General features: G+C 50.9%; 3 protein-coding genes across 3 annotated transcripts; 1 reads left to right on the top strand and 2 right to left on the bottom strand.

Moving 5' to 3' along the window:
* BDQ94DRAFT_157367 (glycogen debranching enzyme) lies at nt 1–8010 on the bottom strand (the record flags this gene model as incomplete). Its single annotated transcript, XM_026768733.1, has 7 exons — nt 1–1004; nt 1060–2233; nt 2311–2475; nt 2536–2758; nt 3314–3317; nt 3429–7735; nt 7793–8010. The coding sequence occupies 7 exons, from the start codon at nt 8008–8010 to the stop codon at nt 1–3; spliced, it is 7095 nt and encodes a 2364-aa protein (XP_026630197.1).
* Nucleotides 8011–8318: 308 nt separating this feature from the next.
* BDQ94DRAFT_137623 (glycerol-3-phosphate dehydrogenase family protein) lies at nt 8319–10639 on the bottom strand. The gene is made up of 4 exons (XM_026765083.1): nt 10186–10639; nt 8978–10110; nt 8859–8910; nt 8319–8774 (listed from the first exon to the last, which is right to left on the bottom strand). Exons 1-4 carry the CDS (start codon nt 10497–10499, stop codon nt 8690–8692), a joined length of 1584 nt encoding a protein of 527 aa, XP_026630198.1. The 5' UTR covers nt 10500–10639; the 3' UTR covers nt 8319–8689.
* Nucleotides 10640–11051: 412 nt separating this feature from the next.
* BDQ94DRAFT_137625 (FAM207/SLX9 family protein) lies at nt 11052–12278 on the top strand. Its single transcript, XM_026765084.1, has 2 exons — nt 11052–11140; nt 11207–12278. Exons 1-2 carry the CDS (start codon nt 11138–11140, stop codon nt 11720–11722), a joined length of 519 nt encoding a protein of 172 aa, XP_026630199.1. The 5' UTR covers nt 11052–11137; the 3' UTR covers nt 11723–12278.
* The last annotated feature ends 392 nt before the right edge of the window (nt 12279–12670 follow it).

Consider the following 12670-nt stretch of genomic DNA (forward strand, 5'->3'; position numbering starts at 1 on the left):
TCAGACGGACTCATCGGCCGCATTGTTTCCGGAATTGCGATGCTCCAGTTCTCCCTGAAGCTCTGGAACCATCGTGCGTCCCGGAAGCCATGCATCATGAAGAGGCAGGATCAGGCTTGGGTTGACATACTTCCTCAGCCGCAGTCCGAGTTCTTGTCCACCAATCCGGATCGGAAAAGAATCGCGGTCGAGGCCGGACGGAGGAGAGAAGGTCGACGACGGGGACGGAGAGATATCGCCCCCGCCAGGCCGCTCGCGGTCAATGCTCTTCAAAGCGATGAATTTCATAAGAGGCTCATAGGTCCGGGCAAAGAAGTAGCTGAACCATACGGTTGCCATAAGGAGAGGGACGATGAGCAGAGAGCGGGTGATAGCCCGGCGTAAGGCTAGCACGCCGATCATCGCCAGCTGGAAAACCATCAAGCCCATCAAGATTCGGCTGCAGATCATCGGCCACGCTCGTCCCGTCGAATGCTGCTGATGATCCATCGCGTACAGAAGCTGATACTTGTAGATGAACTTGCCGATTGTGAAGTAAATCAATCCAAACAGGCATATCAACCATGAGCTAGGGAACACGCTGTATACCACACAGATGATAAGACTTAGGACCGTCTGCGGAATGGAATATCCGTAGCTGAATGTAGGGGGTGTGGATAGCTCAGCATAGTCTCGAGGGGTCTTAGCGGCCAGGAAGTTGATGGGATACATGGCAACACTTCCAAACTCAAGGAGTCGGAACGGGAACAATCCTATTCCTTGAAGACATAGGAAGTTGATATAAAACGGAGCAAAGTTTTCCAGAGTTTTGGCCAATGCAAACGCTATGGTCGTTGCATCTTTGAAGGCATCTCGGAGATTCTCCCAGAACCCGTAGAATGTCGTCGCGGTTCCGAATACCGTAAAGACGAGGAAGAGGTTGAAGAAAGAGAAGAAGAAGGTCTTCGAAATTACGGACAGCTCAATGTCACCCCGAGACATCATGCCTTGTTGGTTCGAGAGCCCTGTTGACAATTTAGCGCGTGAGTAGACAAAAAGTAACGTTGGGAACCATCTTACAGTTATAGAGATAAGGCACAGCGACAGTCAACAGCGAGAGAACCAAGGTCGGCAGACCAGTCTGCACAAGGGACTTGGCAAGTGGGTTCCGAGCAAGGGCGTCGGCCAATTGAGGGAACACCTTGTGGAGAGTCTCGTACTCAAGCAGATAGGCAACGGGAATCAAAAGCACCGACCAGAATACAGTCAGGAAGCCAATGACCACAGTGATGAACCAGGATTGCATCATCCGCCTCGAGCGCGGGAGATATGTGTTTTTCCACACGACATCAGCTGGAGCTGGAGCCAATCTAGCGAGTAGTTGCATGGGGTGAGGATCAAGGATGGCCTGTACAACCATCTGAGACGCGGCGATCGACTCCATCGTTACGAAGGCAACCTCGGTAGGAGGATATTCCTTTTGACGAGCAACCTGAATTTTCTCGTCGAGACGACGCAGCTTCTCCTCATAGTAATCGATCGCATCGATGTTCTTGTAGCGTAACTTGAAAGGCCCATACCAAATGCGCACTGTCGGCCGCTTGTGTGCATAGTCCGTAACGTGGTCGCGCCCTCCTTCAGAAAGAAGCTGGATTCGCTCACTATCTCCATCTGAAACAATACTGGAGCCACGCGGCTGCTGGTGCATCATGGTCAATGCGTTCGGACTTGCCTTAACCCGTTTGTAGCCTAGATGTCTAGTCCAGGCCCGCTCAAGATTTCGCAGCAGTTTCAGTCGTTCGTCGATTAAATGGTCTAATTCGCGCCAGTCACGACATAGTGTGACACTCTCAACCTTGCCCACTTTGAGACCTTCCATGAAATCCTTGATCTTCTCCTCGGTTCCCAAATCCGGAGGGATCCCAGACAAGCGAATAGTCCGATCGGTCGTACTGGTCTGGCTTCCAAGGTATTTCTGCCTCGTGCGGATAACCTTATTGGTCTCTTGGATGAGCATGTAGACAGCAAGCCCAGTGAAAATGTATGTAAAAATGACATACATCCACAAGTAATTCGGATCCGATATGAGTTTCTTCTTGTCTTTGTCTCCATCGAATGTCTCGTCATCGTCGTCATCCCAACCCGGAACCCCCGATTTGCCGGTATTCTTGTAGTGTGTTGGTAGAATGATAACCAAGGCGAAGAAGAATATAGCGGAGAGGAACCGAATGGCGAATTTCAGGAAGGTGAGGAACTAGGATAACGACCCCACGTCAGAAAATGGCCGATTCTGACATCTAGTCCGCGACCAAGACAACATATAGAACTTACAACGAAAGCGTCCAAGCCTGCAGACTCCAACACCTGCTCATCAGTGATCCGATATAGTACGGGTATCCAGCCAAAGAAACTGTCGGGTAGTTCGGGCAAGTATGAAGCCGCGTTGCGTTGACGACGCCGAGCGGCGTATAGTTCGGTCCATTTCGGTCGTAAAACCTATAGAGACGCGAGTTGTTAGAGAGATTCGTTTCAATCTTGCATTCAGCATAGACTTACACAGAATGAAAAAAAGGCGCTGAGCCCGACCAGCAAACTGATCACTAGTTGTGTGTACAAATCGCGACCCCTGGTCTGGTCATCCCATCTAGGCTCATGCACGTCAATGGGACTGTCTACCACGACCGCGGCGGTCAGCATAGCTGCCGCGGCGGATTCCGTGAGAGACATGACGCTCGAAAAGCAGATGTTCTGCACCGGAGATGTAGTGATTGATGTTCGGCTTTGTCAATGCATTCGGAAACGTTTGTGCTCGGGAGGATGCGTAGGTCAAAAACAACTGACGTCAGGGGTCAGGGCCACGCAATAGATAGTAGACGGGCTCGCGACCTGGGGGATGTTGCTTGGACACGAAAAGCTGAACTGGAGAAGTCAGGCGACACCGATACAAACACTCTACACCGCAATCTCCGCGCTAGGAACGGCAAATTGGACCCGAGTCGGGCATCGCTTGCTAAAACACATGTTGACGAACCCAAACTCAAAAGTACTAGTCTCGTCTCGTTCTAGTTGGCGATGAGTTGTGCACGTGGCTTACTCAGCGACCGTTTTTTATGCGGTCTTCCGCAACGGCAGACGGCCCGGCGTCATACGAGTAAGGATCATGCCAGCACATAAAAGCTATTTCCATTAACTAAGTTTGGACAAACATATATCTAATTCGAACTCATGATGATCTTCGCTAGATCAAGATAGAAAATTGTATCAACAACACGCTAGTCAGCTCTGTGAATGTCTTGATGCATCATAATACAAATCAAGCAGACATCCAGCTGACCATGCTTGGGTGGGTGACTATAGAGTTGTATAAGGTTAGCGAAGATTGATCGGCACGATAAAGAGACAGAGAGAGGGGAAGGCATCGGGACTTACGGAATCTGCACAGTATGCACCATTCTTATTCGTTAGTTCGGTAAGGCCCTTCCATGGACTTTCCCTCAAAGCCCGCTTGCAACCCTCCAAGCGTCGAGTAATCTGTTGGTATGTCTCCGTCCGTTCCGCCGCTGTCGTCCTGCGAGCAAGGTCGAAGTGCAAAAAGGCGCGGAGGAAGTACCCACGCTGCCAAACCCACTCAGGACCTTGGTGGTAATTTCTCCCTTTGGCGGTTGCAAAATCGGTCGAGTCCTCGGAATTATTGTAGTTAGGGCGGTAATTGAGGTCGGAGGGATCCAGAGTGGCCATTCCCACTGGCCCGACCAGGACCTCGTCGGCAAGAGCGAGAGCTGCAAGTGCTTTGGAGGCAGTGAACAGGTCTGGAGCGACGGTCATGGCTATCGGGAAATTGGAACGAAGCTGGTAGTCCTCGTATGGTTTACCAGACCTGTACAGGTCCTTGTAAATCCCCCGTCTATTGATGATGCTTGCGTCGATGTCGTATTGGCCATCATCCTTTGGCTGTAGAGGAACATAGTAACAGCGTTCGAAGTTGGCCCGAATTCTTGACGCCCAATCCTCGAAAGAGATGGATTTCCCACCTCCAATGTCAACCCCATCATGTTTGTAAATGCCACGCTCGTGCAATTTAGCAACCCAAGTCAAGGCGCTGTACACTAGCCCGGTTATCTCGATTGCTGCCCCGTCTCGTGGTGTCCCAGGTACGCCTTTGTTACCCGCTTTCGCGCTCTCACCCATCTTGTCCTGCCATGTCCCGCAATTGTATTGGCTGCCACCGAATATCAGCCCTGTTTCCCAGTCGACTTTGACATCAATCTGGAAACCATCCTGTGTCATCTGCATATCAAGGTCAGGCCCGGCGTTGTATTCTCTGAAGGAGAGTCCTTGTGCGTGTCGCTGGAAGACCTCCTGAATTATTTCGGATATCGTTGACTGTTGCGAGTAGGCCCTCGGATCATCAAACGGGAACCATACATCGTCGTATGGTAGAAAACGTCTGGGAACCTTATGATCGAGAATTTCCAGTCCATCTGGTGCCATTTCAGTGTAATCCTGGATGGATTGCAGAAAGAACCATACAGAATCCCGAGAATTGTAGCGCGGGAGCTTCCCACTGCTCAGAAGATTCGGGATCATGCCATGTTTCAGTACACTTGCAAATGCCGTTATGTGCTCTTTGGCATCCTCAAAGCGACCTGTGCACAGAAGGAGGCCTCTGAGTGAGATGAACACGTCGCGGCCCCAGCATCTCGCCCAGTCTACCGCAAAATGCGGAAGGCCAGCTGCAAGACTGGGTACCTTCTTTGTGGGCCACAAAGACGCCGAATTCACATATCCAGTTTGTTGGACGCTCACCATACTTAACTGATGAATGAATTCTTGCCCTTTTTGTATATGCGGTCCCAGCAGTTGAATCCCTCGCTTCCAGGCGGCATTGTAGGCAACCTGAACGATTATCGCAAAGTACCGGGGTAAAAGAAAGCTTGGCAGCTGACGAACGGCCTGGAACTTCTCCTGCAGCCATGCAGCCGGCCTGCCAAGGGCAGGGTGCTCTTCCTTGTGGCCCAACTTCTCCAGACGAGCCACAATATAGTCCAGAGCCCACTGTCCGTTTCGCAGGTGATCACACAGTGGGTGGCCTAGTTCATTGTATTTGATGATGTTCTCAAGCACGCTCCACCACCCCTGTAGACCGGCATAGACCAAGGGGCCATGGCCGGGGATGTCGTAAGCCCCGTCCTGGCCCTTACTCGAATCTCTCTCTTCAGCTTCGCAGCGGTAAAGCGCGAAGTTTAGATCGACTAAGCTAAGATCCGAGAATGCATGATCCACGCCTTCGGTGATGTAATTGTCCAGTCCACTTGCATGTTCAACACTCGGCATGGATGTTTCAAACAACGCAATAGACCCGGCAACAAAAGAATCCAAAACGGATATGATGGTATCTTTGCCAGACTCCTCGATCTTGGTACCTTCAAACGTTTTGACTTGGCTTGGCAGGCCCCGTAGGTAGGACTTGTCTGCTTGTATCCGCTCCTTGGTAGTTTGGCTTGTATCCACTTCCAAGAGCCACGTCCCGATATGCTTGACCTGAGTACCGACAAGATGTGTAGGCGCAAGTACAGATCTGCTATCTTGACCAGGAAACGCCGTATGTGCAATCAAGAAAACACCTTTCCGTGTTCTGGGATGCACCCTGTGCACTGTGATATACTCACCGTCATGATGAATGTGCGTCTCGTCATAACCTTCAATACCCATCTTGGTATGAAGCTCATTGAGTAGCTTTTTGATGCCTCCAATCCCCCCTTCGAGAGAGTTCAGACCAGTCTCGGGGGCCTCTGAGAATTCAGAGAAGTATAGCCGATGCTCATGGACGAGATCGACAAGCCGAGGATATACTTCATCATAGCCGATGACGCTGCCAATGGCTGAGGCACACATAGCTACCAGAGCCCCATTTGGCAGAGTATCTTTTGCGGTTCTCTTCTGCGCGGGCATCTCGTTGTCATGAGTGCAATCCATGAATAAGGCCTGAACTGGTGTAGGCCGAATATGAACAACTTTTTCTTTGCCGGAGTCAAGACCAGAAGAAGCTATTGCATGACTACTGCCTGAAGAGGGCAAGTCAAGATCGAAACTACCAATCGGGCGTCCGCCATGACGATGAACAAGACGACTTAGTTCCCCTGTACTCCAAGCTTGCATGGCCTCACGAATGAGCGCATTTATGCCGAGACGTTTGACAAATATATAATCAGCTTCCTCCGAGCCAGTAAATAGTTCCGCGAAAACAGTCAGATTGGGTCGAACTTTGCGTGCCTCGTCTAGCAGATACTCGGCAACCACCAATGGTGTCGAATGGCAATTGTCGATGCGGAACCCTGAGAAATATTTGGCCATGAGCCGAGTATAGTCTGTCATGAAATCCCAGAGGAAAGGATTATCGTCACGACAGCTGCCATATCTCAGCTTCACGCAATCACCCCAGACGATTACTTCACGTCGCAGATAAGCCCTGGAGTCAGGCCCCGCATTGTCCCGCAGAGCATCAGCGTTCCATATCCAGCCATTGTTGACCAGCGCCAGCGCCTCTTTCTTGTGCTTCTTGGTAACATCGTTCAGAGGCAGCCTCGTGAAGTACGTTTCGATCAATGGGCTTTGTGCCGTGACGGCGCCGAGCTTGGGTCCATGGTCATCAATCCGTAAATATTTTATCCGGTTGAAGACTTGATTCATAATTTCCGAGACATCGCCATCGTACTCCTCGTAGAATGGAAGATTGACCTCGTCGAGTATTTTAGAGAGACTTTCCTCGACTATAGTAGTATCGGACGTCGAAGGATTATGCGGACCGAAAAGTGCTGTTAGTATGGCTGCCCCAAACTGCAAATCAACAGCTCTGCTGAACCGGCCCAAGACCTGTTTCGAAGTAGGTATAGCATGGTCTCGGATGAAGGTTGCTTGTTGCTTCAAAGTCCAGTTTTTGTAGTCTTGAAGATTGAGTTGCGCCCAGTTCGTGTCTGTTAGATCTATGTCTTTGGATGTTTTCCATTTGTCGAGTATTTTATGTGTGTCACTCTTCACATCAATGGCGTAGAATTCCCATAGTCGTATTCCAGCGATGACCTTGTCCCGCATAACATTCATGACTTTCATCAATTCGTCCACAGTTTGAAACTCGGTCGGCAGCCCAAGGTTTTGGAGATCCTGTCCGAATTTCAGCAGCGCAGTGTCCAGCTCCAGTGCTGCCTCAAGCCATGGGGCAGTTTCGACACTGTAACCGGCTTCTGGGTGCTCCTCCAGCCATTTGCTGTTATGGGCGGTGTGGTTCCATACAACATCCGTAAGCGACAGAAGTCCATATTCATTCTCCATCTTAGATATCAGACGCGCAACATCGTCTTCACCATTGGGGAACACGGCGTCATCAAATTGTAGTTGATCAAAGATGCTATAAGGCGAATTGGAAGCTCCGCGTTTCATCAAGGGCGTGAAATGAACCATATTGTAATTACGCTGGCTTATACCGTTGAGGTGTTTCTCCCACTCCTTGGGATACTGGCCCATGAACTTAGAGATCACAGAGTATATAGAGAGGGCATTGAGCGGGAGATCTTGACCGCGAAGAGTCAACTTGGGTGAGACATCGATATAATGGGTTGGAGTCCTTGTTGGCTCTGGGGTGGGTGTTGATAGAACGGAGAACTCAGGAAGCGGGGAGAAGGTCACATAGAAGGCGAAAGAACCAGCAGAGGTGATGGGGACATCGATCTGAATGTTCTTGTTGAAGTCCGGGGATAGGCTAATTTTATCGGAAAGGTCAAATGCTGATTAACTTGTGGCCATTTATTTCGCTTACCTGAAGCTCCGAAAAGCAGACCGATTGAAAGATTCGCCCTTCTCAGGGATGTTTACCCATAAAGCACCCTCTCTGCAGATTGAGCTGCTGCCTTCAATGACAAACCGAAGTAAGTATGGCGGGTTAGTGGGAGCAGGGAGGTAGATATATCCTCCAGGAACATCGGGCGATCCATCATCCTTCAGAGGCAGCAGATAAACCTGCTGTGGAGAGGACATTGTGAGCTCCAATGATACTAGCCGTCACGATTAGGGGAGCTTGGGGATAGAGCTTCGACTAGACTTCGTGACAATGGTGAGCCTAGCGGCGCTATTCTTGGTGAATTGCCGGCCAGACTAACCAAGGAACGGAGAGGAATGGGTATGAGGGCAGGGTGTCCTCCTGGAAAGTAAAAGCACAGACAACCCGTGTAGCCACGGCGCAGAGGTCGCTGGCTATTTATGAGCAAAAGAACAACTGGAGGAGAAGCAAGGCCGACCAAGGTTTCCTGTTCCTGGGAGGTTCAGGGCAACCCCGCGGGATCACTGACATCATGAAAGAGAGCGCGGGCTGGAACGGCCCGGGCGAGAACACGGGCCTCCGCACGCCTCCTCTTTCCCTGCTGGCCTCCCCTCATGGCCCCCGGTCAGGCCATTGATGATCTGGCAATTGTACAGCTCATTACTGGCGTGGATGTGATGGGATTGAAGAATATTCAGACATTCCGGTGTCATTGCGGTCTATAGTCATCGGTCTATGTGCATGAGAAAATCTCGACAAAGTATACCTACCAACAGACGCTTCCCCCAAAAGATAGATGGTGATAAAGACAAACAAGGTGATGAAAAGAAAGGAAAGAAAGTGACAAGGATGGGGAAAACACAAGAGGAGGGGGTAATGCATGAATCCTGCCCCCGATCACAACCTGGCGCTCAAGACTGCCTGGCTTGTTCCACTGCTGGTCACCCGCCCGGTTTCAACGTAAGAGATAGACTCCGGCTTTCTGTCAAGACACAAAAGGAACAGATTTCCCTAAATTAACAACCCGAACATAAACCAAAGGAGAGGATCAACAGGTCCAATTTACCGCTCAATGTAAGAAGGAATATCTTCAACGGACATACTGCCCTCGAGAACACCTATTTTATGGTCAGTACATCGATGGCAAAAAACCAAAATAAAGGGAAAAGGAACTGGGTTACTCACGGTACACAGCCGTAAGCAAGGGGAATTCCTCCTCAAGGCCTTGCTTCCTCAGGAAGTTGTTTACCTCAACCGCAGTCAAAGTACCCTGAAGCTTCTGGCCGTTGAGTTCCGTCTCCTCGACTTTCTCAATCGACTGTTTCCTCTCAATGCTGAGTTTCGCGCAGCGAAAGTTCCGGCCACCGCTGCAGCTAGTAATCAGATCGGCAACACCCGCACTTTCCTCGGTGAAGGTTCGAGTATTGATGGTGGCCCCGAAGAACTTTTCACCAAACTTGACCATCTCGAGAAGGCCAACCCGCATGATGGCAGCCTTGGCATTGTCACCCCAGCCCATGCCGTCGACCCAGCCGGCAGCAAGAGCAACTACGTTCTTAAGGGCGCCTCCAAGCGACACACCCGCGACATCACTCACCACACGGATATGGAAATACGGACGATGGAAGAGCGACTTCAGGACGGCGTGGTCCACAGGGGGGTAATCGGACGGCAGCGCTTGCAGCTTTACTCGTGATAGTTGGCCGGAAACATCCTTGTGCTCGAACTGAACGAGATTCTCGGTCGACGTAGACGGGGAACGATTGGGAGATGGCGCCTTGGAATCCATGTGCGGAGGATCATAGGCAATGCTTGACTCGGACCATTTTTCCAGGGCTACCTCGCTCGCAATGTTCGCGCCAGAAAGAGCACCGCAGTAGATACCCAGGATCTTGCCAATGGTCTCGGAGAAGAGATGAATACCTTCTTCGTTCACATCAACACCCTTGATGCAGGAGATACCCCGCGCATAGGGCAGGATTTTGCCCTTGATCTGCTCACAGGTCTTGATGATAAACTGGTGGGGAAGGTTGAAGACAAGGATGGTACTATCCTTGACTGCGTCAACCAACGACGGGTTAGCATGTAGGTTGGAGGGGAGAGTAATTCCTGGCAGGTATTTGATGTTCTCGTGCTTTTGGTTGATCACATCCGTCAGGTTTTGTGGGCCCTGGCACAGCGGTGAAGAGGGATCATAGTGCCGGGAGTCTTTGGAGATTTCCACCTTCTCCTCAAAAACCCACATCTCAACCTTCTCCTCGAAAATTGCGGGGTTGCTGGCGGCATTTTCGGCGACAATTTTGGCGATTGCGCATCCCCTATACATGACCCGAGTCAGCCTTTTCCTTCTTCCCTGGCACTAGTACCATGACGGAAAGCCAGCTTGCACACACCAGTTTCCTGAGCCCACCACAGTGATCTTGTGTTTGCGCTGATACGGTCCGAGAGAGCCCATTGTTGCTTCGGTACTGGCGGGGATGATCGACGATTGGAAAGGGCTATGCGAGAAGTAGCGGACTGCGACGGGCCCTTGAGGCTTATATGCTGTGGAAGCTGATAGACACGGCGAAAATTCCCGACTCAATGGAGTAGACAGGAGGTGATGGAAGGTCGGGGGCCGAGGTAGAGTCACAGGCACAGTAGTAGTCCTCGATGGAAAAGGGCACGTCCGGCGAGATAAAAGGCGCGCTGGAGACAGCATCCACATGCAAGGCCACAAATGAGAAGGCAATCTTATCGAACCGGTGTCGGCGTGGTGGTGCCCTGATGTAAGTTGAGACACTGAGCCTGGCAAGTGCAAGATAAAAAGGCGGGTTCGGAACCCGTGAATGTGGATCTTTGCCTCCCGCAAGAAAACTGGACCAGGAGCAGGGGGAGAGATTCTGATGGAAATATGACGATCCAGTTTCTGTGGCCTTGAACTACGGTCGGCCTAGTCAGGTCTAGTGTCTTGCTACTAAATTGTTGGTCCCACTGTTGGGAATTCTTATCAGCCTTAATGTAGCACAGGATGGAACCCGAATGGCTGGCGCGAGACAAAGCGCGAGTGATCTTTGACTGAAGACGGCCATCAGGGACCCCGAACTAGACCGGGAAGGGGGGAATTTGCCTGAGGTTCAATACTTTGTCACTCTGTGGTTAGACTCGGCCAGTCGGTGAGGCCCCGAAATCACCTGGGCGGTGAGCCACACATACTATCGGGTCTTCGGTTGGGGACTAGTGCTCTTCCGGAATAGTCCGCGCTACCCCATCGGAATCAACGAAGAATTCGGTTCTTCGTGAAGCACATGCAAGCCTTTTTTCGTCTTGTTCCCCGAACGGAGAAACAGCACTTCCCTCCCCATCATGGTAAGCTTTCCCCTAGTTGATATCATGCATGCACGTATTCTTACCAATACCTCCTTACTGCTATAGGCTCCTACTCGCTCGATCAAGAAGCCTGCAAGTGGGAAAGGCGCTCTTCCCTCGTCTAAGCCCAGCTTTCTCCACGATGAGTTTCGCACGACGAAGAAGGACAAGCGCTTGATTAAGCACAGCAGCTTTGTGTCCAGGATAGAAAAGAACTCCCAGAAATCTACAAAGCGCCGGCGTGCCTCCAAGAAACTTGCTGCTCTGGACTCATTGGCCGATGCGCTTCCGGACGCCGACGACGCTGCTACCGACCCTAGCAAACAGGTTAATATCATCAAGCAGAAAACTCTGCAGCATAGGCCAGGTGCTATGAAGCGTCGAGAGAAGCTAGAACGGCTGGAGCGCGATCGGTTTGCGAAGAATATGGCGCAGATGTCCAGCATGCAAGCACCAGCGCCAACCACTACAGACTCCAACAGCAACACAGATGGGGGCTCGGTTTCCAATCGATGGGCGGCCCTGCGGAACTTCATATCTCAAACTATGGAGCAGCAGCCTGCCTTCAAATCAAGCAGCTAGCTTTTCGATATCTCGGAGTATGGATTGTCTCGAGCGCAACTCGCTCAATTCTCCTTTTCATTCTGGGTGGCGGTTGGCGCCGCAGCCAGTTGCTGTAACACACTGCTTTACAGTATAATCTGTGGCAGTGTCGACGCCACTAGTCCCTCCCCAGTTGACGCCGAGCTATCGCGTACGAGGCACCTGGGGACTATTGCTTTCCCATATCTACAGGACGCCCCAGCGATTGGACCAGTATGGACATCTCAATTGGAACAATGACAGCCGTGACTACAAACTTCCAGTGTCAGGGAAAGTACGGAACCGCTCGGTTGGCCAAAGCTAAATGTACGATACGACCTTGGCACATTTGTCGAATGGGACGGAAGCTTACAGGAATGTGCGTAAGCATAATTGAGGCCATTGGGGAAAGAAGAAGGTTTGGTACAATTAGTAGTTCAATGCCTCTTGGCAGACTCGCATTGTTTTATATGAATTAATGGAAGAACGGGGAAGTATAGGGGATCTAATCCCAGTTCATGCCAAATGAATTCATACTATTCTATTGAAAATCTCACATGTAGCACTTATTCAGGTCATTAATAAAGACCACCTTGGAGGCCATACTTGTTTAGGATGGCACAGGTCGGTCTTTAGCGGAGTCGGTGTCTGGGACGGACGGGAGCGACGATCGGGACCGCCACCGCTCGTCGCACTTGGAGCTCCCGGATGACGAAACACGAGTTCTTTATCCGCCTCGAGTTTCACAACCTCCGAACTAACAAAGCACGAAGCTCAACACGTCTTCCGGAGTTCTTCTACTGACGGATCCTTCTTGCGTCCAAACCTTACTTGTTGTGTCAGACAAGCCCATCTCAACCACGTCATCCACGGGTACCGTCGGCGATAAGCATCACGTGCTGCGGGGAAAGCTATCGCCCGATTTGGTTTGATTTGATTGTATTGCAT

Source organism: Aspergillus welwitschiae (genome assembly GCF_003344945.1).
Source record: "Aspergillus welwitschiae strain CBS 139.54b unplaced genomic scaffold BDQ94scaffold_5, whole genome shotgun sequence".
NCBI classification, from domain to species: Eukaryota; Fungi; Ascomycota; class Eurotiomycetes; order Eurotiales; family Aspergillaceae; genus Aspergillus; species Aspergillus welwitschiae.